The sequence below is a fragment of the Pteronotus mesoamericanus genome, unplaced genomic scaffold (assembly GCF_021234165.1).
Source record: "Pteronotus mesoamericanus isolate MK-2021 breed Mesoamerican mustached bat unplaced genomic scaffold, CSHL_Meso_final contig_100, whole genome shotgun sequence".
In the NCBI taxonomy this organism is placed as follows: Eukaryota; Metazoa; Chordata; class Mammalia; order Chiroptera; family Mormoopidae; genus Pteronotus; species Pteronotus mesoamericanus.
This window is the reverse complement of record NW_026554999.1, coordinates 1-27,904: the sequence shown is the minus strand read 5'-3', so window position 1 is coordinate 27,904 and position 27,904 is coordinate 1. Positions and strand designations below refer to the sequence as shown.

The 27,904-nt window shown below is 46.7% G+C and overlaps 1 protein-coding gene and 4 non-coding genes across 6 annotated transcripts in view; 3 read left to right on the top strand and 2 right to left on the bottom strand.

Moving 5' to 3' along the window:
• The window catches only part of SNX6 (sorting nexin 6), a 71,209-nt gene extending 60,310 nt beyond the window's left edge, over positions 1-10,899 (top strand). For both annotated transcript variants that reach the window (XM_054586287.1, XM_054586333.1), the window contains 3 exons: positions 5,887-6,046; positions 6,129-6,214; positions 8,773-10,899. In XM_054586287.1, coding sequence (XP_054442262.1) covers positions 5,887-6,046; positions 6,129-6,214; positions 8,773-8,826 — 300 coding nt within the window. In that variant the 3' untranslated portion in view covers positions 8,827-10,899. The remainder of the gene's footprint in view (positions 1-5,886; positions 6,047-6,128; positions 6,215-8,772) is intronic.
• Positions 10,900-13,207: 2,308 nt separating this feature from the next.
• On the bottom strand, positions 13,208-13,371 carry LOC129064271 (U1 spliceosomal RNA). Its single transcript, XR_008528429.1, has one exon. It is a non-coding gene; the product is annotated as a U1 spliceosomal RNA (small nuclear RNA).
• Positions 13,372-18,803: 5,432 nt separating this feature from the next.
• LOC129064264 (U1 spliceosomal RNA) lies at positions 18,804-18,967 on the top strand. Its single transcript, XR_008528428.1, has one exon. It is a non-coding gene; the product is annotated as a U1 spliceosomal RNA (small nuclear RNA).
• A 2,840-nt stretch (positions 18,968-21,807) lies between these two features.
• Positions 21,808-21,897, bottom strand: TRNAY-GUA (transfer RNA tyrosine (anticodon GUA)). Its single transcript is given in 2 exon segments — positions 21,808-21,843; positions 21,861-21,897. It is a non-coding gene; the product is annotated as a tRNA-Tyr (tRNA).
• A 2,897-nt stretch (positions 21,898-24,794) lies between these two features.
• Positions 24,795-24,958, top strand: LOC129064406 (U1 spliceosomal RNA). Its single transcript, XR_008528453.1, has one exon. It is a non-coding gene; the product is annotated as a U1 spliceosomal RNA (small nuclear RNA).
• Positions 24,959-27,904: the final 2,946 nt, after the last annotated feature.

The window sequence follows — 27,904 nt, the reverse complement described above, 5'->3', positions numbered from 1 at the left end:
TTCTTTTTCTTAGATAAATCCCTTTAACATTTCATAAAATAAGGGCTTGGTGATGATGAACTCTAATTTGACCTTATCTAGGAAGCACTTTCTCTGCCCTTCCATTCTAAATGATAGCTTTGCTGGACAGAGTAATCTTGGGTGTAGATCCTTGTCTTTCATAACTTTGAATACTTTTTGCCAGCCCTTTCTTGCCTTCAAGGTTTCTTTTGAGAAATCAGCTGACAGTCTTATGGGAACTCCTTTGTAGGTAACTGTCTCCTTTTCTCTTGCTGCTTTTAAGATTCTCTCCTTACCTTTAATATTGGGTAACTTAATTATGATGTGCCTTGGTGTGTGCTTGTTTGGGTCCAACCTCTGTGGGACTCTCTGAGCTTCCTGAATCTCCTGGAAGTCTGTTTCTTTGGCCAGATTGGGGAAGTTCTCCTTCATTATTTTTTCATATAAGTTTTCAATTTCTTGCTCTTTCTCTTCTCCTTCTGGCACCCCTATGATTCAGATGTTGGAACCTTTAAAGTTGTCCCAGAGGTTCCTAAGCCTCTCCTCACTTTTTTTTTGAATTCTTGTTTCTTCATTCTGTTCTGGTTGAATGTTTCTCTCTTCCTGCTGCTCCCAGTCGTTGATTTGAGTCTTGGTTTCCTTCCCTTTACTATTGGTTCCCTGTGTATTTTCCTTTATTTCACTTTGCATCGTCTTCCCTTTTTCCTCCATTTTGCGACCGTACTCAGCCATTTCAGTGAGCATCCAGATTACCAGTGTTTTGAACTTTGCATCTGATAGGTTGGCTATCTGTTCATCACTTAGTTCTAATTTTGGAGCTTTGATCTGTTCTTTCATTTGGGCCATTTTTCTTTGTCTCAGTGGGCCTGTTACATTGGAAGGGGCAGAGCCTTAGGTATTCTCCAGGCCACTGGGTTGTGATGCTGTGTGGGGGGTAGGAGTCGGAGAGGGAACAGTGCCACTTGCTTGGACGTTGGCTGGCTTTCAGTCACTTCCCCTGCTACCCACAAGCAAATTGGGCCCTTCTGGGTTTGTGTACGTTGTAGGATCCCGTGGGTCTCTACAACAAACTCACCTGTGAGGCTGGAAGTTTCTTCTGCTGCTGCAGCCCCTGCCAGTTTTTACCCTCAGAGGTTCTCAGGCTTTCTTTTCCTGCACTGGAAGCACTGGATTGTGTGGTCTGTCTCACTCCCCAGCTGCTCCTCATGGTTTATCCACACACAAATGTGGGACCGCCGAGTCTGCCAGCTGCCACCTTACTGTGTCCTCTCCACCTTGGCTGCCTGTCTCCACACCTCTTACTGGTCTGGATGAATGTCTTCTTTAGCTTCTTGGTTGTCGGACTTTCATACAGTTTGAGTTTCTGGCAGTTCTGGTTGTTTTTTGTTTTTAAATTTGTTGTTGTCCTTTTGGTTGTGCAAGGAATCAAAGTGTATCTACCTATACCTCCATCTTGGCCGAAAGTCTAGTTTGGCCTTTTTAGATTGTCTTTTTTTTTTCATTTAGTCATATGCATTTAAGTTTCCTCTATGTCTTTTCATGGCTTGGTAACTCATTTCTGTTTAGCACTGAATAATATTCCATTGTCTGGATTTACCACATTTATTTATCCAGTGACCTACTGAAGAACATGTTAGTTGCTTGACAGGTTTTGGTAATTATGAATAAAGCTGCTATAAACGTTCATGTGCAGGTTTTGGGTTGAACATAAATTTTCAACTCTTAAATAAATACCAAGGAGCACAATTGCTAGCTCATATGGAAAGAGTTTGTTTAGTTATGCCAAACCATTTTCCAGAAAGGCTGTTACCATTTTGCATTTCCACTAGCAGTGAATGAGAGTTCCTGTTGCTTCACATTCTTACCAGCATTTGGTATTGTCAATGTTGTGTGTTTTGGCGATTCTAACAGATGTGTGATGGTATCTCGTTGGTTTTTTTGTTTGTTTGTCTTACTGATTTTAGAAAGAGAAACATCAATTTGTTGTTCCACTTATTTATGCATTCATTGGTTGATTCTTTTTTTTTTTTTTAAGATTTTATTTATTTTTAGAGAGGGGAAGAGAAACATCAGTGTGGGGTTGCCTCTTGAGTGCCCCCTACTGAGGGCCTGGCCTGCAACCCAGGCATGTGCCCTGACTGGGAATCGAACTGGCGACCCTTTGGTTTACAGGCTGGCACACAATCCACTGAGCCACACCAGTCAGGGTCATTGGTTGATTCTTGTATGTGCCCTGACTAGAGATTGAACCCACAACCTTGTTATATCAGGATGACACTCTAACCAAGCTACCTGGTATCTCATTGTTTTAATTTGCATTTCTTTGAAGACATACAATGTAAATGAAGCATCTTTTCACACATTTGTCATTTATGTATCTTCTTTGATGAAGTGTCTGCTTAAAAAACATTGGCTGTTAGCTAGCCCATTTTTTAATTGAGTTCATTTCCCATTGTTGAGTTCTTTGTGTATTTTAGATAGTAATCCTTTATCAGATACATCTTTTTTAAATATTTTGTCTTGGTCTGTGACTTGTCTTCTCATCCTCTTGACAGTGTCTTTTGCATAGCAGAAAATTTTAATTTTAAAGAAGTTCACCTTATCAGTTACTTTTTTCATAAATATGTCTTTGGTGTTATATCTAAAAAGTCATCACCAAATCCAAGGTCACTTGGATTTTCTCCTATGCTATCTTCTAGGTGTTTTATAGTTTGTGTTTTATATGTAGGTCTGTAATTTATTTTAAATTAATTTTTGTATATGATCGTCCAGTTTTCCCAGCACCATTTGTTGAAGAGACTAGCTTTTCTCCATTGTATTGCCTTTGCTCCTTTATCCAAGATCAGTTGACTGTATTTTTGTGGTTCTTGTTCTGGGCTCTGTTCTGTTCTGTTGATCTATTTTTTTTTTTCCTCTATCACCTGGTTTAGATTATTGTAAGGCTTCAAATAGGTAGTGTCAGCTTTCTTTGTTTTGCTCCTTCAGTGTTGCATTGGTCATCTGTGTCTTTTTCCTCTCCACATGAACTTTAGAATCATTTTGTTGATACCTACATACAAAGCTTTCAGCTATTACAAATAAAGCTGATGTGAATCAGTAGCTCAAATTGGAAAGAACTGATTTTGACAATGTTGAGTCTCCCTATCAACATGGAATAATTCTCCATTTATTTTTTATTTAAATTTTTGTATTTATTAATTTGAGAGAGAGAAACATTGGTTGATTCGTGTATGTACCCTGACCAGGATCAAACCCGCAACCTTGACTTATCGGGACAGTGCTCTAACCAACAGAGCCACCAGGCCAGGGCCTCTCCATTTGTTTAGTTTCTTTTTGTCAGTTTTGTAGTTTTCCTTATATAGATATTGCATATATTTTGTTAGATTGATACTTAAGTATTTCATCTTCTAGGGTACTAATGGTATTTATTTTTTATTTCCAATTTTACTGATTCATTGCTAGTATCTAAGAAATAGTTGACTTTTGTATATTTTGTTATATCCTACAACCTCATTATTCTCATTTATTAATACAGGAGTTTCTTGTGATTTTTTTTTCAGCTTTCTATATAAACAGTCTTGTTATTTGTGAACAAAGACAGTTTTATTTCTTTCTTCCCAATCTATATACTTATTTCCTTTTCTTACTGCATTAGCTAGGACTTCCAATACGATATTGAGAAGAAGTGGTGACATGGGACATCCTTACCTTCCTAAAATTAGTGGAAAAGTTTATAATTTCTTACCATTATGTGCGATTTAGCTGTAGGGTTTTTGTAGGTGTTCTTTATCAAGTTAAAGTTCCTTCTGTTCCTAGTTTGCTGAGACAGTCAATTGATTTTTGACAAGGATGCTAAGCCAGTTTAGTGGAGAAACGTAAAGATTTTGAACAAATGATGTTGGGACAATAGTCACATGAGAAAGAATAAAGTTGACCCTTTCATTATATCATTTACAAAAATGTACTAAAAATGGATCAAAGACCTAGTGTAAGAGCTAAAGCTATAACAGTTTTTAATATTTTTATTTATTCATGGGAGAGGGAGACAGACAGACATCAATCTGCTGTTCCGCCCATCCATGTCTGCATTGATTGTTCCTCGTGCGTGCCCTAACCAGAGATCAAACCTGCAGCCTTGGCATATCAGAGCACTGCTCTAACCAACTGGGCTACCTGGCCAAATACTAAAACTGTAATATTCTTAAAAGAAAACATAAACATATATCCTTGTGACCTTCAATTAGTTACTGGTTTCTTAGATATGACATCAGAAGGGCAGCAAAGGAAAAATAAGACTTAATTAAAGTTAAAAACTTTTGTGCAGCAAAAGACACTATCAAGAAAAGTAAAAAGAGTATGCACAGATAAGGAGAAAATACTTGTAAATCATGTGAGTCCCTGAAAGTGACTGGGATCCAGAATATATAAAGAATTCACGTAACTCGATAAAAAGACAAATAGCTCAATTTAAAAAATGAGCAAAGATCTTGAATAAACATTTCTCCAAAGAAGATACAAATGGCTAATGAATACATAAAAAGATGCTTGATATCTTTTGGCTCAATATATTGAGTGCAGGCCTGCGCCTGCGAACTAAAGGGTCACCAGTTCGATTCCTAGTGTAGGGCACAGGCCTGGGTTGCAGGCCAAGTCGCCAGCAGGGGGCACGCGAGGCGCAACCACGCATTGATGTTTCTCTCCCTCTCTTCCCCTCTCTAAAAATAAATAAATAAATAATCTTTTTTTAAAAAGGTGCTCAGTATCATTAGCTGTCAGGGAAATGCAAATCAAAACCACACTGAGATACTTCACACCCACTAGGTAGCTTTAATCAAAAAGATAAGTGCTAACAAGGATGTGGAGAAATTGGAACACTCATACACTGCAGCCACTTTGGAAACTGTCTGGCAGTTTCTCTATACCAGATGAGCCAGTAATTCCACTCCTAAGTAATTAGATATAAAAGAGAAATGAAAAAAGGTTTTAAAAGGCATAATAATTAATAAATAAATAAGAGAAATGAAAATATGTCCACACAAAAACTTGTGCACAGATGTTCATAACAACATTACTAATGGTAGGCAAAATGTGAAAACAAATCTAAATGTCTGTCAACTGATGAATAGATAAATCAACGTGGTAAATTCATACAATGAAATATTAACAGATAAACTGGAAACTTATGCTCAGTTTAAAAGGCCACATATTGTATGATTTCATTTTTTAATAAAATGTCCCAAATAGGCAATTTTATACAGACAGAAAGCATTAATGGTTGTGGGCGGGGAGTGAGTATGGAAAGTGACTATTAATGGACATGGGATTTCTTTTAAAATGATAAGAATATTATAAAATTGATTGTAGTGCCCTGACTGGTGTAACTCGGTGGGTTGAGCGCCATCCTGCAAACTGAAAGGTCGCCCATTCAATTCCTAGTCAGAGCACATGCCTGAGTTGCTGGCCAGGTTTCCAGTTGGTGGTATGCGAGAGACAGCTGATGTTTCTCTTGCACGTTGATGTTTTTCTCCCTCCTTTTCTCCCTCCCTTCCCCTCTCTAAAAATAAGTAAAATCTTTTTAAAAATAAAGTAAAATTGATGGTAGTGATGGTAAAACAACTCTGAGCATCCTAAAAACCAGTGAATTGTGCACTTTGAGGGCGCTATATGGTATGTAAATTATGTCCCAGTAGAGCTGTTATTTTTTTTTTTAAAAACCCCAAAAACAGAAGAGTAACTAGCCTGCGGTATTTAGCCCCGAGGACAATTAGATGGTGGCAGTGGGGGCAGCGGTGAAGGCAGCAGGCAGCAGAGGTGGTAGTGGTGGTGGTTGAGTGTAACTACCAGAAATGTGCAGCATTTATTATTGTGAAGTGTTTTGTTCTATAGGATCTCCTCTATCGAAGATCTAGGTCACTAGTGGATTATGAAAATGCTAATAAAGCACTGGATAAAGCAAGAGCAAAAAATAAAGATGTTCTACAGGCTGAAATGTCCCAACAATTATGTTGTCAGAAATTTGAAAAAATATCAGAATCTGCAAAACAAGGTACTGTTATGTTAACCTTTAATAAGATATGCTTTACTAGTATGTAAATTAAATAATTAATCCTGATTTCTTTTCTACACAGAACTTATAGATTTTAAGACAAGACGAGTTGCAGCATTCAGAAAAAATTTAGTGGAACTAGCAGAGTTAGAGCTGAAGCATGCAAAGGTAATGTCGTATTAAAGGTTTAATAATTTGGAACTTATAATTTAGAAATGAGTCAATTATGAAATTGATTCCAGGGGATGATACTATAAGAATTATTCCTGAATTGAAATTACATTTTCCAAGATTGTTCTACTCCCTAAAAATACTTGGTTTTAGTAAAAACAAAAAACAAAAAAAAAACCCCTTTTGGGTGTTTTTTACAGTATTTGTTTACTTCAAACTGAGCCCTTTCTTGTAGTTAATATAAAGGTTAGCCCAAACCTTATGGTAATTTTTAAAATAAAAAGATCGTAGAATTGAGAGGGATTTTAAAAATTATCTTATTCAAACAAGAATCTTTTTTTGTCAGTTACCCATATTTATTGAGTATATACATTATGAGAAGTACTTTATTGTGTGGCATAGAAAAATATGGAAAAAATTAAGAACACTAAGAACCATAATATCAGTAATGTCTCTGATAGCTCTGCAAGCTTCTAGTATCTAATATGGAAACAAATATCATTTTTTTGACCAGTTTAAAAAATATTTCTGAATATAAACAAAATATAAACAAACATCATTTGAAAATTTACTGTTGCTATCTTCAGAGACTCACAATTAAAAATGTATTCAAAATCATGAAACTAAGTATTAAAGAAACTTAAACTTTTAATTTTGATAGTTATAGCATTTATATTTCTAAAGTTATTAAAGCTTAAAAACTAATCTACCTCTCTAATTTTGACATTTGTCAAAGTTTTGTCATGTAAAATAAGAAATTTTAATCCCTCTTTTACAGTTTACCCTTCAGATGTATGAATACTTTATATTACCTGTACATCTTCTCTCCTCCAGGGTAGACATCTTTGGGCTAAATATTTTTCATCCCATATGCCTCAACAAGCTTTTTATAATATTACTACCCTCCTGTCATTGCTTGCTTACTTGCTTATTTATTTATTTATTTAAAAATTTTATTTACTTACTTTTAGAAAGAGGGGGAGGGCAGGAAACATCAATTGGCCAGGGAAACATCAATTGATTGCCCCCTGCACACCCCTACCTGAGGACCTGGCCCACAACCCAGGCATATGCCCTGACTGGGAATTGAACCGGCAACCTTTTGGTTCATAGGCTGGCACTCAGTCCACTGAGCCACACCAACTAGGGCAGGAATTAAGAAGTATTCTTAATTGTGTAAATAATCTCATCACTCAGTCACTACTGTCCATTATGTAGCCACTAGCCCCTTGTGGCTGTCAAACACTTGAAATTTTGTGGACAGTGCCACTGAAGAACAGAGCTTTTATTTACTTTTGATTAACAGAAATTTAAATTTCAGCCCTGGCTGGTGTGGCTCAGTGGATTGAGTGCCAGCCTGCGAACCAAAGGTTGCAGCTTCGATTCCCAGTCAGGGCACATGCCTGGGTTGTGGGCCGGCTCCCTGCCTGGGGGCATGCAAGCAGCAGCTACACGTTAATGTTTCTCTTGCTCTCTCCCTCCTTTCCCCTCTCTAAAAATAAAGTCTTTTTAAAAAGACCGAAAGAAATTTAAATTTTATATAATAGCACGTAGCTAATGGCTACAGCTTCAGCACTTTAGCATCTATTCATGATTTTTGCCTGAATCAAGTATTGTCATGATGGTTGCCTAATGGTCATTTTCCAATTCCATCACTCTTTATACATTTTGGTTGACTTTTTACTTAAAGGAAGATATTTTCCGACCTAACTGGTGTGGCTCAGTTGATTGAGCATTGGACTGCAAATCAAAAGGTCACTGGTTTGATTCCCAGTCAGGGCATATATCAGGGTTGCAGGCCAGTGCACAAGAGACAACCAAATGATGCTTCTCTACCTCTCTTTTTCCCTCCCTTCCCCTCTCTGTAAGAATAAAAGAAATATTTTTTTAATTTAAAAAAAAGAGCTTTAAAAATAGAGGTTTTCCTTCACCCCCATTTATATATGATATAATCTACACATTCAGGTGGGGCAAAATAGGTTTATAATTTGTTTGGAAAAGAATATAGTAATTACAAAGAATAATACAGGAATAAGCTATGTTTTGCATATTCATAACTGCAAACATACTTTTGCCTGATCCAGTACTTAAATTTGGATGCCAGTTTACATGTTTTATAAATGGGTACTTGAGTACAAGTTTTATAGAATACTTTTGTATGTAATCTTACTATTTTTGTAAAAACTGCTATAAATCTATGCTAATATCTATGTCAATGGCTAAAGGAAAGTGATAACTTATCTTAGGGTCAGAAAATGTACAGTAGTTTAACTTGGACAGAAAGGACATCTTTTATTCCTCATTAAAAAATGCCAAATAAGGCCATTCATATTGGTCTGGATGGAAATTTACTGAAGAATCTAGCATGTGGAAAATATTGTACATGAAACATAATATAATTTTATGTCTTTGAACCTTTGTTACAATAAGTAGCTGTTTCCAAAATTCTTATACCTTAACAAAGTAATAGGTTTGTGATTTCAAATACTTCATATGTTCAGTAAGGCTCTTCCAGCCTGTTTGAACTTCATTGTTTATTGTCCCTTCCTTTTCAGGGTAACCTACAGTTGCTGCAGAATTGCCTGGCAGTGTTAAATGGAGATACATAAGCCACATTCCACCCTCGGTTTAAAAAGGGCTGCTTTCCTTCAGACTTTATTTCTGTTTTCTTAATGATGTTAGGCATTTACTCTTCACTGGAAGCAAAAGAAACAGCTGACAAAGTACATCTCCTCTCCTCTCTGAGAAACAGTGGAATGCTGCCGTCCACAGGTGCTGCCGGCCTGTGGTCAGCGCTGCGCTTCTGCACCTGCTACTCCCTGGGGCAGTCGTCGCTCATGCGTCTCCTTTTCAAAAGCCCAAAGTTTATTCTTTTTTTAAGTAGCCTCTATAACTTTATTTTATGAATAGTATTCCTTATGGCTGCCAATCTTATTTACCTCTAAGTGATTTCTGAAGTTTAACCCTTTCAAAATATATTCTTCAAACAAGATAAAGATTGCCATTTCCTTTTGTTTGTTTATGTATCCTGGTAAAGCATCCTAATCAGACTTATTTTTAATTAATCAGTATTTCTTAGAAGTTTTGGAACAGACTTTGTGTAATCTTTCTAATTATGATTTCTGAAGAAAAGCAAATGCATTAGTATGTTTGCCTTAAACTTGTAGACTAAACCAACTATTGTCAAATAAACAGTGATAACAGTGATGGTTTTTAACTCTGTGTCATTGTATCACTCTAAAATCTGGATTAGCTATAACCTACTCCTATATCATGATTTACAGAACAGGTCTTTTGGTATTTCCTTTAAAGTGACATATTGAACCAATTTCACCAATCCCTTTACAAAGGAATAAACTGCTTCTGTGCTTTGATCCCTTCATAGAAGATGGAATTGGGTGGAGGCAGGTTAGAGACAATAGCTTCCCCCCCCCTCCTTTTCTTTTAAAGATTTTTTTTTTAAGAGAGGGGGAGAAATGAAGGAGAAAGGGAGAGAAACAGCTATCGGTTATTGTTTGCATGCCCCCAGCAGGGCCACCCAGCTATGTGCCCTGATTGGGAATTGAACTGACATTTCAGTTTGTAGGGGGATGCCCAATCCACTGAGCCACACCAGTCAGGGCAGAAGGACAGCTCTTTTTAAAATATAGGAGCTGGAAATATGGTCTGTTACAGTTTCCTGGATTCCTTCCTTAGCCTGGCCAACCACCCATGTGACATATGCCATTGAGCCCTTTCGTAGTTATGCCAGTGAATAGATTAGTATGTAGAGAGAGAAGTCAGCTATGGGAACAGCACTTCTAATGTGAATGAACATTAGGCCATTTTAAAATTAGATTGAGAGGTTGGATTTTTCCACTGTCTTTTTAAAGATTTTATTTATTAGAAAGAGGGGTAGGGAGGGAGGAAGAGGGAAACATTGACGTGAAAGAAACATCGATCAGTTGATCGGCTGCCTCTTGTTGGCACCCCAACTGGGGACCTGGCCTGCAACCCAGGCATGCCTCCTGACCGGGGAATCGAAGTGGAGACCTCTTCATAGGACGGCACCCAACCAAGCTCTGCAGCATTAGGGCACCACAGCCTTTTTCTTAAGTTTTCTCCCCTTTGGAAACCACAGGCATTTATGGGTTGGTTACCCTTCGATGGGTTCCTAGTTTGCGTAAATCTTCCCAAGCCATTCTGAAGAATGGCTGGTCTAGGTCCCGAGGCTAGTCAGGATGACTCTGGTCTTCCTCCACAGCCTCAGTGCTGTGCTGGTTAATGTTTCTGTCTTTACCTGATGTTCTCTGATGCCATTTGAACTGTTGATTTTTCTGTTGACTGAGAGATTTCTGTGTTCTGTCTTTCCTGTCTCCTTCACTGGTGAAAATACGCCCATGCAATGCTTACCAAGTGAGTGAATGAGGGATGGAGAACCCCAGGTTCTGGATTCAATGGGGTTCCTTTATCACGGGGTGGCCTTGTGGTCTCAAGCTGGTTCACTGGACCTCTTTCTGCTTCCGTTTCTCTACCATAAAGGACATACTGACCTACCTCACAGGGGTGTTGTGAGGATCAATAAATGTTGGTACAGTGCTTTGGAAATGTGAAGGTCCTCTGTAAATGCTAAGCAATAGCAAGTAGAGTCCAAAAAGCTATACACATCCATCAGTTAACCCGTTTGTGCCAAAGTGGCCTTGCAGGGAAGGAGGTAGAGCAGAGGGTACATCCCCTGGCCCCTTGCATTTTTGGAGCACTTGTTGGAGTGAGGATAGACAGGAAGCAGCAGTGTGGGGGGCAGGAAGCGGAGGGTGGCTTAGCATATAAATGAGCTGACTGCCACACTTGGCAAGGGTCTTCTCACAAACAAATCCTATAAATTAGGTAAAGAATATGTTACTCCCTCAAGGGCATCCTTAGTAAAGATTCTACTTTGCATATTCAGGACAAACTTGGAGATTCCAAAGCTCACAGCTTTTTTGGCCCTGATAAAAGAAGCCAGCCTGGGGGAGTGAATATTTGGGTGGGACCCAGGGGACGTGGGATGATGAGGAGCTTGTTTTAGTTTCGGTTTTTTTTTACTTATTTTTAGAAGGGACAAGAGGGAGAGAAACACCCATGGGTTGCCTCTTGCAGGAGGGCCCTCGAACCAGGCATGTGCCCTGATCGGGATTGAAGCAGCAACTTTTCGCTTTGCAGCAGACTCCCAGCCAACTGAGCCATGCCAGCCAGGGCGAGGAGGGGCTTGTTTTGAGAATGGAGGGCGGCAGGAGAAGAAACTGCAGGAGAAAGTGGGTCAGGCCTGTACTGTAGACCGGTGAGGCTCAAAGACTGGCAGCACCTGGTTTGGAAAAGCTTATACAGTGTCCATAATGGGTTGGTAGTTTTGGGTTTTTGTTTGGTGGTGGTGGTGGTGGTGGTGGTGGTGGTGGTGGTGGTTGTAGTACCGTCACTCGAGGAAATGTTTTCGTTGCCGAGACAGACATCGAGTGGGTGCCTTCTCTTTCGCACCCTGAACGGGGCTCCAACCGCTACTTGGGTATGTGTGCGCCCTGACGGGGAACGGAGCCTGCGAGCTTTCGAGATCTGCGGGAGGACGCTCCAACCAACTGAGCTGCGCTGGCCAGGGCGAGTCTTAATGTTTTGCAGTAGAGCTGTACAAGTTGAGCTCAAACTGATCCTCATTTTAAGTGGGGCACTATGCAGAAAAGAGTAAATAAAACGGGAGGCGGGACGGGGACAAGGGTTGAAAGGGAAAAGGGTTGTGGGAGAATAGGGAAGTGACTCCAGGCCTGAAGACCAGGGAGTGTGGCGTTCCAGTGCAATCTTACATTAAGCTGTCTGTGGGCAAGACAGATCGTAACGTCCGCCTCCACCCATGCCGTCTGAATTTTCCTGCCCCTCTCATTCCCGGCGTGGACGCCAGGATCGACCCACCACCGCGAACCAGCAGCCCTTCTTTGCTTCGAGGGGAAATCCCCACAATTTCCTGCCGATGGAAACTCGGAAGAAGTCCCATAGTTGTTGTATCCACTCCTCTATTTGATGGACCCTTGGGCTGCTTCCATATCTTGGCAGTTGTAAACAACGCTGAAATCAACACGGGGGGTGCCTACCTCCTTTCCGACTGGTGTTCTGGGTTCCTTGGGATATGTTCCCGGAAGTGGGATTGCTGGGTCAACAGGCAGACCGATCTTTAATATGGGGTTGGGGGGAGGGGCGTATATCTACATTCCTCCTTCCACAGTGGCTGCATGCAACCTGCACTGCCACCAACGGTCAACGGTGCAAGCCCTTTGTCCACCTGCTCGCCGGCACTTGTTTTTTTTGATTGTTGATGATGGCAGCCATTGTGACGGGTGTGAGGTGGTATCTCACCGGGGATTTTATTTGCATTTCTGTGAGGATTTCAGGAACTGCGAGCATCTTTTTGCATGTCTTCTTCGGGGGAGGGAGTTGTATTCCGGTGGTTTGCCCACCTTTTCAATTGGGTTATTTGCTCTCTCGGAGTTGAACCTCAACCTGTTGTACGATGGAATTGTACTCGGCCGTAAAAAGAAAGAAAATTTTATCCTGTGGAGGGGCACGGGTGGACGTGAAAAAAACATCATGGTTAGGTGAAATAAACCAGTGAGTCCCGCAACCGGGGGCAGCAAGCGAAAGCCGCCGGTAGGCCTGCAAACGGGAAGATTAAAAACTTGAACTACACGAAAAGGAAAGATACGGTGCAGAAAAGAACCACAGGAAAATAAAGACGGGTGCGGCAGCCGGAGAGTGGGACAAAACAAAACACAGGGCTCCGTCAGCGCTCTCGCTGGAGAACACAGAGAGAGAGAAAGAAAGAAAAAAAAAAAACCCACCACACAACAGGAGAAAAAGAAAAAAAAGATAAAAAGAAAAAAGTAAGAAAGAAAGCCACCACCGAGCTCCTCCTACCAGCGAGTCTAGCTCGTAGAGAAGAGACACACTTCCGCGGCCCCTCTGGTCTGACATTAAACAAAACGACACCAGGGGAGAGCGCGAACGCAGTCCCCCACTACCACAAATTATGCAGTCGAGTTTCCCACATTTGGGGAAATCGCAGGGGTCAGCACATCCGGAGTGCAATGGATAAGCCTCGCCCTGGGAAAACCACCTTCGTGATCATGGTATCTCCCCTGCCAGGTAAGTATGAGTTGCCATGCCCGCCTCCCCACGAACCCTCGCGCTCGTCTCCCTTCACACTCGCGGTAACTTTCCTCGCGCCCACTCCGCACCCTCGGTGCCCGACAGTCTCTCGTCCCAACCTCGTCCGAGCCTCGCTCCAACCACGTCCATCGCGGAAACCACCTCGGCGGTGGCGTTCGCCTCTCGGGACGCGGGACGTGTAGGCGCAGGCGGAGTAGGACCGGCAGCCTCTGCGCTCCTGCTCATCTGCATACACCACGCCCCCATTGTGACCTCCCCGGCGCGGTGTCTGGCATTCTGCCCGGGGTTTATCGCGGGCGGGGTGGCTGCTAGGCGACGGGTCCTGAACCCGGAGGACGTGATCTCGCCGCAACCGGCGCCCAGCGCTTACGGCGCCACGGAGGGAGACAGTCAGGGCTCGGCCTCTCGCCTTCTTTTAAGAGGGAAAAGGGCACGCAACAGAGTGTCAATTAAACGTAAATACTAAGACCAGAGTTTCGTCACCAATTTCACACGAAACTGTTTTAATCCTCATTCAAGGTTTTTCAGATTACGCAGTAACCTAACCTTGCAACAGTGAAAGGAAAACTTGAACAGAATGTCCGGTCAAGGCTCCATTCACGGGGTAGACTTGTGGGCCGGGGGAGGGGTGTTGCATGTCTTTGAAAATCGAACGAACAGAAATGTCACACTTCCGTCCTGGGGGGTTAGGTTGCCTCTTTCGGGCCTCCCCGGGTTTATCTTTTCCTTCCACACAAGAGTCTTTCTTGGGATCGAATGGAGGTTAGAATGGTGCTTCCTCCCCACACGTGGGCAAAAGGATTGAACTGTGGTGTGCTCCTGAATGGTCACCGCAGTGGAGCAAAGCGTGGCAAGAGGCAGGACTAGAGTCTATATGGTCGAGGAAGGTTCCGAACAGCCGCGCAAAGACCCCAGGAAACGTATTGTATCATCCTGTTTGACCGTTGGTTGGTTCAGGACGTTTCCTTTCTGAGTGCGTATTTCAGAGGGGAGGGGCCGCAGGAGGCTAGCTCGGGGAGCGGGGGGCGAGACTCCGTCCCTCCCCCGCGCAAGACCCCACCGGACAAAGTCACCAGCCCCGCTACTTCCTTCCAGACCCCGAGGGCAGGAGGTGGCACCAGAGGATGCAGCGCGCCGGTACCTTAGAGGTCAAGATGGCGGCAGGGGGAGGTGCTGTGCGGCGAACGGCCTGTCAGTCTAGCCTGGGGAAAAGACGGGATTGGCTGGAGGGGGGGTGGGGGCCGGACCCTTCGCGAGCGCGGGGAAGTTTGGGCCGGGAGACAGAGACCCAGGAAGGAGGGGAGAGAGGCCGTCTCTCCACCCCAGGGACTTGCCGGCCGCAGGTCCGGGGACTCCCGGGGCCTTTCGGGCCCTTTAAGCCGCGTGACCGGTGGCGGCGCCGCCCATCCATGGGGCCCCCAGGAAGGAGCCCGAGGCCCGACTGCAGCCGGGAGCGAGCTAAGCCACCTGGATGATTGTGCGGCAGTCGCCTGCGGTTTCCGAGCGGGGCGGTATTTCCAAGTGGGAGGAGGAACTCTGTGCGCTGCCTTGGACTGGTGTGGCAGAGGGTGGCTGGGTTTTCCTCCGGTGGTTGTGGAGGGGATGGGCTTTGAGGCAGGACCTCCCCATCCTCCCAGATTGTGCAGGTTTTGGACAAAAGACCTCTTTTCTTTTCTCACAAAACGTCTGCCTCCGCAATTTGCCTGTGGGTGGTGGCGGGCAGCCGAACCCCGCTTTTGTTCAGTAACATCTCCTAAAAACACGGGGTTCTCTTACCTAATCCCAATACAATTATCAAAATCAAGAAATTAACACTGATGCAATACCATTGTTATTTACACTACAGACGTTCAATTTTTTTTTTAATTTTTATAACTGGTTTCAGAGAGGGAAAGGAAGGGGGGAGGGGAAGGGGAAGAGAGAGAGGGATTTGTTTTCCACTTTTTGATGCATTCATTGGTTGATTTCCTGTATCTGCCGTGGCCGGTGAGCAGACCCGCAACTTTGGCACATCTGAGCTATCCGGCCAGGGAGACATCATTCAGTTTTCATCAGTTGTCCCTGTAATGCCCTTTACAGCAAAGGAAAATTCAAAACCACATACTGCCTTCAATCCTCCTGTCTCTCTAACCTACTTTACCCCGAACTAGTTCCCAGGTCGTTCTTCGTAGGCATTTTTGAAGACCAGAGGCCAGTTATTTTGTAGGATGTCCTTCAATTTGGGGGTTGTCCTGTGTTTTTCCATAATCACATTCAGGTGTGCATATTTGAAACAAAGACGTATCTACATGATTTTGTGACAGTTATGGGTTGACTTGTGTCCCTCCAAAAAATAAAAAATAAATATTAATAATATGTTGAATTTCCAACCCCTGGTACCTACAAATGTGACTTGACTTGGAAATAGGATCTTTGCAGATACAGTCAAGTTAAAGAGAGGTCACCGAAGTGGGCCCTAATGCAATGTGACTGTTATCCTTATAAGAGGAAAATGCCATGGAAAGAAAGAGACTTTGCGGGGAGAACGCCACGTGATGACAGAAGCAGAGATTGGAGTGATGTAACCACGAGCCGGGGATTGGCTGTCACCATTAGAAACTAGGAAGAGGCAAGGAAAGCTTCTGCCCCAGGGTCTTAGGGGGAGCTCGGCCCTGCCAGCGCCTTGACTGTGGGTTTCTTTCTCCCGGAACTGTGAGAGAATAAATACGTGTTGTTTTAAGCTACCCAGTTTGTGGTAGAGGCATACCTTAGAAATATCACAGGTTCCGTTCCCGTAGGAGAGTGAGTGTCACAAAAAGCGAGAGTCATAATCTTCTTGGTGGTCGATGGTCTTGCCCTCAATTTGTAAAAAACGCAGCACCTGTGAAGCACAGTAAACTGAAGCGCAATAAAACGAGGTATGCCTGCACTTTGACAGCCCTAAAAAATGAATACAGTGCCCTCCTCCCGGCATCACATTTGGCGCCGAGCATTAAGTCAGTTTGTTCAATTCTCGGTGGTGGTTAACACTGACTACTTGGTTAAGGTGCTGTATCAGTTGTCCATTGCTGTGTAACAGACTGCCGTAGGACTTAGTTACTTAAAATAATGGGCGTTCGCCCTGACTGGCGTAGCTCGGTGTGTTGGGCGTTGTCCTGCAACCCGCAAGGTCGCCGGTTCAATTCCCAGTCAGGACACATGCCTGGGTTGCGGGCCAGGTTCCCCGGTGGGCGCTGTGTGAGAGGCAGCCCATCGATGTTTCTCTCACATGTCGATGCTCCTCTCCCTCCCTTCCCCTCTGTAAAAGTAAATAAATAAAATCTTTGAAATAATGGCCATTCTATTTGCTCACAATTCTTTGGATCAGCAATTCTGGCTGGGCTCAGCTGGGCAGTTCTTCAGGTCTCAAGTGGGATCACTCATACAGCTCTAGTCAGCTTGCAGTCAGCTGGGGCCGGGTCAGTCCAAGGGACCGCGGCTGACATGGTTCGTCTTCATCAACGGGCTCACCCAGGCTTCCTCCAATTGGGCTCCAACAGGCCAGCCCAGACTTCTTCTCACGGTGGCTGCAGGACAGCAAGTGAGAGCACGTCCCAATGAGAAAATGCTTTTCAACCTTCTGCTTGCATCACATTTACGGATAATGTTCCAGTAGCCAAAGCAGGTCACAGAGTCAATCTGGGAGGGCACTGCAGAAGCACACGTGGGTGCACACGGGGCCAGTTCTGCAACCTTCTGCCGCTGGAGGTGTCTACCAGGTTTGCACTTTGTAATTATTCAGTAATTTGTGTGGAGATAATTTGTAAATACTCAGCTCCCCGTCAAACTTCAGCACAATAGTTTTTAAGCAAATCTTGATTTTTCTAATTCCGCCATTCATTCTACATTTATTAGTTGGCGGTCTACCGTAAGGAAGAACTTTCCCTCCTTCCCTTATGTGCAATTAATATGAACTCGTGGTTGTTATCCAGTTGTTTATAATCCATAACTTTTTATTTATTTTGATATTCCAATGTTCTCAGATTGGGCCCATGAAAGCCCCTTGAAGTTAGCTACCTTTTGAGATGTTCATGTAATTTTTGGAGCATTTCCCTATTTTCTGGCACAAGATGTTCCGGGCTCATCCAGGGAAGGTGACGCCTTGAACGTTGTCTACTTCTCCAAAGAGCCCGGTTCTTTTTATTGGGGAATGGCATCTACAAGGTAAGAACAGGGCACTGGGTATGCTTATTGTTACCAGGTGTCTTCACTTCTAGGCCCCTTCAGTGGTTAGAGCTAGGAAATACATATATGTCCTACCCATACCTGTATCTATTTAAAAATAATGAGCAGGGCCCTATTGGTATCTTCAATTCCAGTTTCCCACTTAACACCTCATGGTTCCTCCTTGCCCTCCCATTCCGTACTTGACTCCCAACATCCATTTACTCATTAAATCAATCCTACAATGCGCACAGCATTATTACAGAATTGTCATAGTCATGTAGCTACGAAAAACGAACCTACTACGGGACACTTCAGTATTTGTTGGCAGCTCTGGTCCTTAGACTTGACGATGCTCGCTTATAGTCAATGTACTTGCTTGTAGTCACTTTGGTTGTTTTGTCTTTTGTTTTCGTTTTGTCTATTTTCACATTTTTCCGAGACAAAGGGTAGCACACTGCATATATTGATGCATTTATTATTTTCTTTTTTCCACTTAGCACAGTCAATGAATCATATCTAGAGAAACCTAGTGGTCAAGCAAACCTGCCCTAACCTACTCCAGGCCCCAAAGGCAGCCAAAGAAAAAGTAAACATCCCTGGCTGGTGTAGCTCAGTGGATTAAGCGCAGGTCTGGGAATAGAAATGTCGCGCGTTCATTCCGGGTCAGGACACATGCCTGGGTTGCAGGCCAAGTCCTCAGTTGGGGGCGTGGGAGAGGCAACCTCTGGATGTCTCTCTTCCTCTCTAAAAATAAATAAAAAACAAAATCTTGAAAGAAAGAAAGAAGACAAACGAGAAGCCCCAAACTGACTTCCCAGTGGGGGGGGGGGGGGGGATTGGAAAAAGACGGTGAGGAAAATTGCACTCCTCAATCTAACTGTAAATTACAAACTAATGTTTATTTTAACTAGAAGACTCACGGCAGACCTCTCCCGAGTCCTCGAGTCTTCTCTACTTTTCGGAGTGGGAGACAGAACGGCCGGACGTCAGGGCGAGGGCGTGGCGTATGCAGATGAGCAGGAGCGCAGAGCCTGCCGGTCCTACTCCGCCTGCGCCTGCACGTCCCGCGTCCCCCGAGACGCAAACGCGGCCGAGGTTGTTTCCGCCACGGGCGAGGTTGGGAGCGAGGGACGGTCAGGCACCGAGGGTGCGGAGTGGGCGCGAGGAAAGTTACCGCGAGTGTGAAGGGAGACGAGCGCGAGGGTTCGTGGGGAGGCGAGCATAGCAACTCATACTTACCTGGCAGGGGAGATACCATGATCACGAAGGTGGTTTTCCCAGGGCGAGGCTTATCCATTGCACTCCGGATGTGCTGACCCCTGCGATTTCCCCAAATGTGGGAAACTCGACTGCATAATTTGTGGTAGTGGGGGACTGCGTTCGCGCTCTCCCCTGGTTCTCGTGGGTCTTTCAACGTCAGATTAGTAAGCGCCCGGCTCTGTTCCGGCTCTTCTTTGCTCTCTGTGGGCGTTGGCGTTTTCGTCGTTTCCCTTTTTCTTTTTTCTTTTTTTTCCCGTTCCTTGCAAATTTTCCTCTTCAGGTTGGGTGTCTTTTTCTTGGCTGTTGTTTCCCGGGGGTTGATAACTCTCTAACGAGTGTCTCTTGGTCTGGTGGTTGGTTGGTTCTTTTATTTCTTTTTTCGCGGTTAACAACGTCCTGGGGTTGATTTTTTTTTTTTTTTTTTTAATCTACCGCGGAGTGGCGAGGGCCGTCGGGTCGGGTATTCCCGACTAAAGATTTTGTGGCGTAACACAGGCTCGACGTCGCTGTCATTAAACTGGGCGGAGGGGGGTACAAGGGAACTGAATGGTAACGGGAGGAAAAATACAACAGAGGTTGAATTTTGAACAACTTTTAAAGAAAAGTCCACAGGATTAGGAAGGAAAACCGCTACACATTAAAGTTTAAGAAACCCTGACTTGACATACTATATACATTGGAGTTTGCTGATTTTACTCACTGGAATGTGAATGCCATGCGGCCAGGGATTCTGGGCTGTTCTACTGACTGCTCCCTTCAGAGCATACAACTGTATGGCTCTAACAAGTTTCGATGTACTTACGGAGTTAATTTCTTCACCCTGAGGCTTTAAGGGCGGAGAAAACGCACACGCACACGCACACCCCCCCTGACAACTGCCTCCAGCAGGTTCCCAGCTTCTCCCTCTAAGTCCAGATCAGATTAGTAATACTGTGTCCTTCCTGCAGAGAAATTGCAGAATTGGAAACACTCCCGGCTCGGCTTCATCAGTAATGTCGCAAAGCACCATTTGCTTGAACCCTTAAGTGAAAGCTATAAAATACAGTCCATGAACCCAGGGAGAGGATCTTGTAGTCCACACTATTGGTCCCCAACCTAGCCTCCTTCTGCCCCTTCTCACTTTAGGAGAACATGATCGTTGTACAGACAGCAGAAAAAGGACCTTATTTTTCTCACATACCTGCCCCTTCCGTTCATCCAATTGCTTCAACCTTGGGTCAAGCTGTAGTGGAGTCAAAACTTTCCTTTTACCCTTTTAGGGTCTCCAACAGGGCCTGGGAAGTAAAAAGGACCTGAAACAGATAAGCCGGAGAAAAGCACACAGATTTTTACATGTACATGGGAGCCCCCCGTGGGAAAATGGCAACCCAAAGAAGTGAGGCTAGCTAGGCGGGTTTCCAAAGAGTCCTGGTTTCTTTTGTTGGAGAACAGTACTGAGAGACCAAGATCCAGTCCTTAGTGTTTGTTGATACTGGTGTGTCGCCGCTGCTTTTAGGCCCTGTACCTATTTTATTATAATCCATTATCATTAACTGGATCCGGCCAGTGGGAACCCTTTTAAACCGGCTCTTGTGTTCTGGACATGACCCCATCAGTCACTGTACATTTCTTTACTTTTTAGCCTAGCTACATATTCCAGGCCTCAGCCCCTATTTTCCCCTGGCCTACCACCCCCGCCTTCCCCGCCCCGCCCCGCCCCGGGGCTGACGTGCCCCTCAACCCTCCTGCCCACGATGACCTCAGCTCCCTTTTTGGCCCAGTGAGGCTTATGGGGAAGCGATGGAGAAATGGTATCAGGCTAGCTGGGGAGACCATTTCCAGGGCTTCATGAGGCAGATAATGATAGATATCAAGCACTCTGGCCGGCCCAGGGGCTTGGCTCTGCTCCTCCTGCCCACTCACCCGGATTCCTTTGGCAGAGGCGGCTGCTCCCTTAAATAGGTCAAAGGTTCTGTGGCTTCTGGGACCTATACTGGAGTCCGAGATGGAGAGGTAGAAAACACCGGTGTCCGGGTTGGACTCTCTTTGCCCCAGATCCATGTATTTTACAAACGTGGGCCCACCACCAAAGACTGCTCACTCACCCAGTGAGAAGTCCCACTTAGAAGTGCGGCAAGCCATACCGAAAAGTGTCACCACCGTCTGACTGGGCAGCAGGCACCTCTGCACCTTTGAGGATGCCGGACGGTGCCCTCAGAGGCCCCGTGCTGCCACACCCCAGACAGGGAAGAGTCGGCCACGCCCGGGCTCACATCCACGAGTGCAGGTCTAGGGTTCTGTCTTTGGTCCCTGTCCGCTGGTCTCCGTAGATAGTGACATTGGAGGCTGGGGGCTCTCTGTAGCTGCAGACCAATAGAGTCTTCCTGAGGGTCCCCCGTCAGACTGCAATGGTTTGGCCTCCGGAACCCCGTGAAGACCACAAGCCTCAGGCTCAGCTCGTCTTAACAGTGGGACAGCAGCGGGGAAGGCTGAGACTGCGGGGGCGGGGGTGACCGAGAGCAGCCCGCCAGGAGAGGAAGATGTGTGGGGAAACGCAGCTTCCAGTTTGAGAGACAGAACCAGAACCGAAACGTGACCGTGGCCTCAGGGGTCAGGGCAGGGCATCCGCTGGGTACCCGAAGCTTCAGGGAGCCACCCTCCCATTGCGGTTCCACTGCCAGTCCTCTCTGGGATGCGCTCCAACTGCACATCGAACCTCCGGAGTTTCCTTCCTCCAGGAGGGAGGAGAGCAAGGACCACTCACTCCCCGGCCTTCTCTGTATCCACACCCTCTCACCCACAGCCCCTTACTTCCCGGGTGCTCTCTCTCTGGTTGGACTTTAGGATCCTCCCCTTCAGGCCCTGCCGGTTTAGCCTTGAGGGCCCAGAGCTGAAGCTAGACACCTGGTCAGAACCCACAGGCCAGCGGCCTAAAGGCAGGCCTGGGCACCAGGCGGGGGTGCCTTTCCTGATGGCGCTAAAAAACGTCAGGCACCTCCTTCGAGCCGGAATCGAACCAGCGACCTAAGGATGTCCACGCAGACGTAGCCTACAGTCCTCCGCTCTACCAGCTGAGCTATCGAAGGGCGCACACTGCTGGGACTGGGTCATTACCTTTCCCTGCGATGACGGACGCCAAGGACGCCAAGAGACTGGAGCGCCCGAAGTCTGACTTGCCTCGCGGCTGGCCCTTTGAAGAGAGCCGGGCACGCGCCGCCGCCGCCGCCGCCGCCGCCGCCGCCGCCGCCGCCGCCGCCCCGTTTTCCGGGCTGACGGAGCGAATCCTCAGCGGTGGCCCCGCCCCGCGACTACGATTTGGGGGGACGCCTGGGCCCGGGCTCTCACCTGTTGCCTCATTTCCCCTCCCTGTGCCCCTTTACTCGACGGGGTGGGGTGGGGGTGGGGGGACGACAGAGATCCGCGGCCAGAATGCGGGTAGGAGAGGGAGGGAAGAGGAGCAGCGTGGGGCGGGTGGCGGAGGCCTCCCTCAGGCAAGGAGGAGAACCCACCGGAACCGGCACGCGCAGGCGGCTGAGAACTGCCAAGCCACCTGCTGGTTTTTAAGTGCCTTTAGTTCAAATTTATCCTTATGCCCAAAATGCATAAGCCAACACCATCTTGCCGGGATCATGCCAAGTCCCCTGATTGATCTCCCTGCCTGTGGTCCCTGCCACCCTTGCAGCCAAAATGTTCTTTGGCGGGGGGGGGGGGGGGGGGCGGTGGCGGGGCGGGGCCTGTGTGTCAGCTCAAGCCATTCCTCTGCTCAAAACCTTCTGGTTCGCTCAGATTTAAAGCCTTACGATGGTCTACAAAGTCGCGTTACCGGTGCCGCAACAAATTGAAGAGGCAGGCGACTGAATGCGATGAGCACTAGGGGACTTAGCGGACGTGACCGACTAAGCCCCGAACCGAGAGAAACCACCTATTTTATTAGCTGGCTTAAACGATACAAAGAATGCAAACTAATTTGAGAACCACCTGACCTGTTAATTATCAAGACTGCAGGGACGAACATTAATCTAGTTACTAAAGCCAGTTCTTAAGAGCCCTCAAGGAAGTACCATACACAGATAACACTCGTCTCTTGGTGGCGTTCCACCTCCCCGCCGGCCAGTTTTCCGGTCAGGCGAGGACAGGCAGACAATAAGCTCCTCCATGCAGGCAACTCCCTTGGCTAGAGGACTCCATCTTCCACACTACAAGGCCCTCATGACCTTGACCTCACCCAGGCACTTCTCTGACTTAACTTTGTAGGACTCCTTAATTTTGCTCCAGACTCAGGGCCTGCATGCTATTCTCCAAACACAGTCTTACCCGGGCTTTTGCTCCTGCTGATCTTTGCGCTAAAGATGCTCTTCCCCCACACACTCCGGGGACCAGCTCTCTCACCTCCTTCAGGTCTTTTGCTCACGTGGCACCTTCTCAATGTGGCCTCTTCTGACCACCCGATTTAACACAGCCACCTGCCCCTTACTGCAACTCCCGATCCCCTTCCCCTCCTGTCCTTTCCTTTGTCCCATAGCTCTTAACACCTAACATACTAATTAATTTACCTAGCGTGTCCACTGTCGATTTTCTCCCACCCCACTCCTTTAAGTAAAATATGAGCAACAGTGTCTGGCACGTTGTATGTATACACACACACACACACACACACACACACACACACACACACTCCCACCCCAACCCACCCACTGCTGAATGGAGAAATTCTCTACGTCGTCAAAGAGGAGATCAGGATATCAAAGAAGGGGCCAGGGTTCACCCAGGAGGAGTGCAGCCATCTTATTTGATCACAAAACAGAGTTCCTTAGGTTGACAGCTGCAGAACTCTCAGCATATAACAACCCATCCAAACCGCATCCAGCACCAAGAGACTTGACCAGGGAGGGCAGAAACCTAACTTCAGCGACTGCCTGCCAACAAACACGAATGGCCTAACTGCCTTTATAGGGACCAACCCTTGTAGTTTTCCACGTCTCTGACTACTGAGCTGCCCTCCCCCCGCCCCCGTTCTCCCTTCAGAACGCCCCAATCACCTCTGCACTAATAGGAATGGATCTCAGCTTTTCCTCCTCCGTCGGTAGTTGCTGAATAAACTCTGCTTCACCACCTTCTCTGCTGCCTGCTGTGTTCATCTTTGGTAGATTCCAAGTCAGAAAGGACCAGGGGGCACTTTGGGGCCACCCTGTTGTGCGTGCTGGGGCAGTACGAGAGAAGGCAGAAGGGCTCCTGACCCTGACCACTGGGTCTCCCGGGAGACCCCCGCCCCCACCCCACGCCTGGCTGCGGTTGAAGGGGACCGCTCGGTGATTTAACCTGGTTTTCTTTCTACAAAACGTAGATTCCTGGCATTTCGTTCCGCTTTACTAGTTTAGGCTACCACATATTCCGAAGCACGTTATGTCACTTTGACCCAGAAAGACCCCATGATTAAACATTGCCACGATTTCTTATTAAGCCACTTAGCACTTAACGTCAACCGGCAAAAAGCCCTTCCCTGAGTTTTCGATTACTTGGAAGATGAGTTCCAGCAGGCGAGGACAAAAATGGGATGAAATTATCTTTTGCTGAAAGGAAGGCGGGACCAGCCCCGAGTCCTGACCCGCACCCTCGGTGGGGACCTAAGTATTGGGCGCCGGGTGCAGTGGGATCCGGTCCTCTCGGGTCCCGGACTGGCCACCTCGCGGACACCTGCGCGCGTCCCGCACGCGTCGGAATGGAAGGCAGGGCGTCCGGGACGTCAGGACGGGGGGCGAGGCGTATGCAGATGAGCAGGAGCGCAGAGCCTGCCGGTCCTACTCCGCCTTCACGTCCCGCATCCCCCGAGCTGCAAACGCGGCCGAGGTTGCTTTCGCCACGGGCGAGGTTGGGAGCGAGGGACGGTCAGGCACCGAGGGTGCGGAGTGGGCGCGAGGAAAGTTACCGCGAGTGTGAAGGGAGACGAGCGCGAGGGTTCGTGGGGAGGCGAGCATAGCAACTCATACTTACCTGGCAGGGGAGATACCATGATCACGAAGGTGGTTTTCCCAGGGCGAGGCTTATCCATTGCACTCCGGATGTGCTGACCCCTGCGATTTCCCCAAATGTGGGAAACTCGACTGCATAATTTGTGGTAGTGGGGGACTGCGTTCGCGCTCTCCCCTGGTTTATCGGTGTCGCAAAAAGCAGAGAGCGGCTGGGGGAGCACGAGGTAGCTCTAGCTGTTCTTCCGGAGCCTGTTGGGCGTAGAGGGGAGGTGTGTGTGTGCGTGTTTTCACTTTTTTTGGCTTCTTTCTCAGCCTTACTCCTCTTTTTCCGGGGGCGGTGGCGCGGTCTCCACCCCGACAACTGTCTGGTGGGCGGGCCGGGACTGGGTGACTGACGAATCCGACGTGCAAGCCTGCCGGCGCTCAATCTTCCCCGCCGCGCCAGCCGCAGCTGCGCTCGTGGCTCCGCCTAACCTTACTGGAGCGTTCCTTTTGACACAGCGCACACACGAGGAAAAAAAGCCTACCGGCGAGGGGGAGAATGTGTAAACGACCCAATTGAAGAAAGGGGTAGAGTAGAGGGTCCCAACACACATTTCTCCAAAACGGGACGTACAGGTGGGCCAACAGGCATGGGAGAAGAGAGGCTACGTGCCACGGAAATGCAAATTAAAACCACACTGAGGGTTCACTTCGCACCTCCGTCGGAATGGCCACCACCAAAATCCACAAATCCAAAGTATTGGTGAGGACGTGGAGAAAAGGGAACCCCCTACCTAGTGCACTCTCGGTGGCAATGCAGGTTGGTGCAGCCACTATGGAAAACAGTACGGGGTTTCCACAAACGATTAAGAAACGACCTGCCTTACCACCCAGTTGAGGGATTATATCCAAAGAAACCCCAAAACACTACTTCGAAAGAATATATGCAACCCTTATGTTCATTGCATCCTTACAGCCAAGCCATGGAAGCAACCCAAGTGCCCATCACAGACCAGTGTATATTTTTTTAAAAATGGTGGTACTGTTACTTGGCCATAAAAAGAATGAAATCTTATCATTTGTGACAGCATGGATAGACCTAGAGAGTATGTATGATGCTCAGTGAAATGAATCAGAGAAAGACAAAATGCCATACTATACGATTATGAGAATATTCTGTACTTTTTCTTGGACACTCCAATTTCTGGACCCCGTTACAAATCCCCTTGGTGGAGGCCCTGGCTCTGTCCTGTTACACTCCCCCTATTCACATTTCCAAAGGATATCTCGGAAGGTTGGCACAGTCTGTGGTCTTCCAGACACTTTAGAAGATGAGCTTCTTTTCCAGGGTCTCTCCTACCACCCCTGCTTTCCCTTTCACCTTCTTCTGGGGCTGCAGGAAATGGTCAGCTCACATCTGTTTCCACACTTTTAATAAGCAGGGGTTCTGTTTCCCGAGAATCTTATTTCGATCTACTCCAGCCCCTGGAAGATCTACGCACATCTGGGTCCTGATCAACTGCACGGGTTCACCTTCTGCCTGCAGGATAGAGGGGCTGGAGACACCATCCAAACTCCTTTCTGCTGCTACCGACTCTCCGCCTCCCCGAGACTTGCCAACATGGTGGTGACCACATTAATATGGTGCCCCGAGGCCAAAATAGCAATAGGGATCCAAAAGAGGCAGAGGGGAGCATGCCTGCAGCACTAGATCCCTTCATTCCTGCCATACATCATCGCCACCATGAGTACCGGGATTAAACAAGGCCCGGCGCATTCTCAGCCCATCTCTTGCATCCGTCTTGCATCTCTTGCACACACACAGTCCTGCTGCCTTCTCCAGTTAGGCCCAGTTAGGCCCAATTAGGCCAATCAAGCCTGTCAAGGGTATCGCCCTTCAGAAGAAAAAGAAGTCTGGGGCTCAGCTAGGCAGGCCTCTCGTGGTTCTCAGCACCACCAGCTGTGTCACTGTGATCTCTAGTTCTTAATCCAAAAACCACCTAGCACCATCTCATGGCCCACTGCTTAGCAAGAGTTCTTTTTCCCCGTTCCTTCCCGCATGGGATCTAGGGGTGGATAGTATTATGTGCACTGACCACGAGATCGAACAGTTAGCTTACATAAGGACTCACCCCTCCCTGCGCCAGGGGCTGCAAAAATACGGCAAAACAGGGGAGAAAGAGTTCATTCTTTGTTAGAATGGGTCATGGCTGCTATCCATCCTTACAGCCTGGACGGATGTCAAAATCGGCTGCCATTTTGCAGCTCCCTGGGAGGGAAGTTCTTATGTAAGCTAACTGTTCTGACCTCGTGGTCAGTGCACATAATACTATCCACCCCTAGATCCCATGCAAAACAAAAGAACTTTGCTCAGCCATGAGGATGGTGCTAGGTGGTTTTTGGATTAAGAACTAGAGATCACAGTGACACAGCTGGTGGTGCTGAGAACCACGAGGCCTGCCTAGCTGAGCCCCAGACTTCTTTTTTCTTCTGAAGGGCGATACCCTTGACAGGCTTGATTGGCCTAATTAAGCCCAACTGGGCCTAACTAGAAGGCAGCAGGACTGTGTGTGCAAGAGATGCAAGACGGATGCAGGAGATGGGTTGAGAATGCGCCGGGCCTTGTTTAATCCCGGTAATTTCATGGTGGTTATAGCAGGAATGAAGATCTAGTGCTGTGAGGCATGCTCCCCTCTGCCTCTTTTGGATCCCTATAGCCACTTTGGCCTCGGGCACCATATTAATGTGGTCACCTCACCATGTTGGCAAGTCTCGGGGAGGCGGAGAGTCGCAGCATGTAGCGAGTTTGGATGGTGTCCCAGCCTCTATCCTGCAGGCAGAAGGTGAACCCGTGCAGTTGATCAGGACCCAGATGTGCAGATCTTCCAGGGGCTGGAGTAGATCTGTGCTAAGATTCTCGGGAAACAGAACCCTGCTTATTAAAAGTGTGGAAACAGATAGCTGACCATTTCCTGCAGCCCCAGAAGAAGGTGAAAGTGTTATGGGTGGAGAGAGACCTCGGAAAAGAAGCTCATCTTCTAAAGTGTCTGGAAGACCACAGACTGTGCCAACCTTCCTAGAATCCTTGGAAATTTGAATAGGGGAGGTAACAGGACAGAGCCAGGGCCTCCACCAAGGGGAT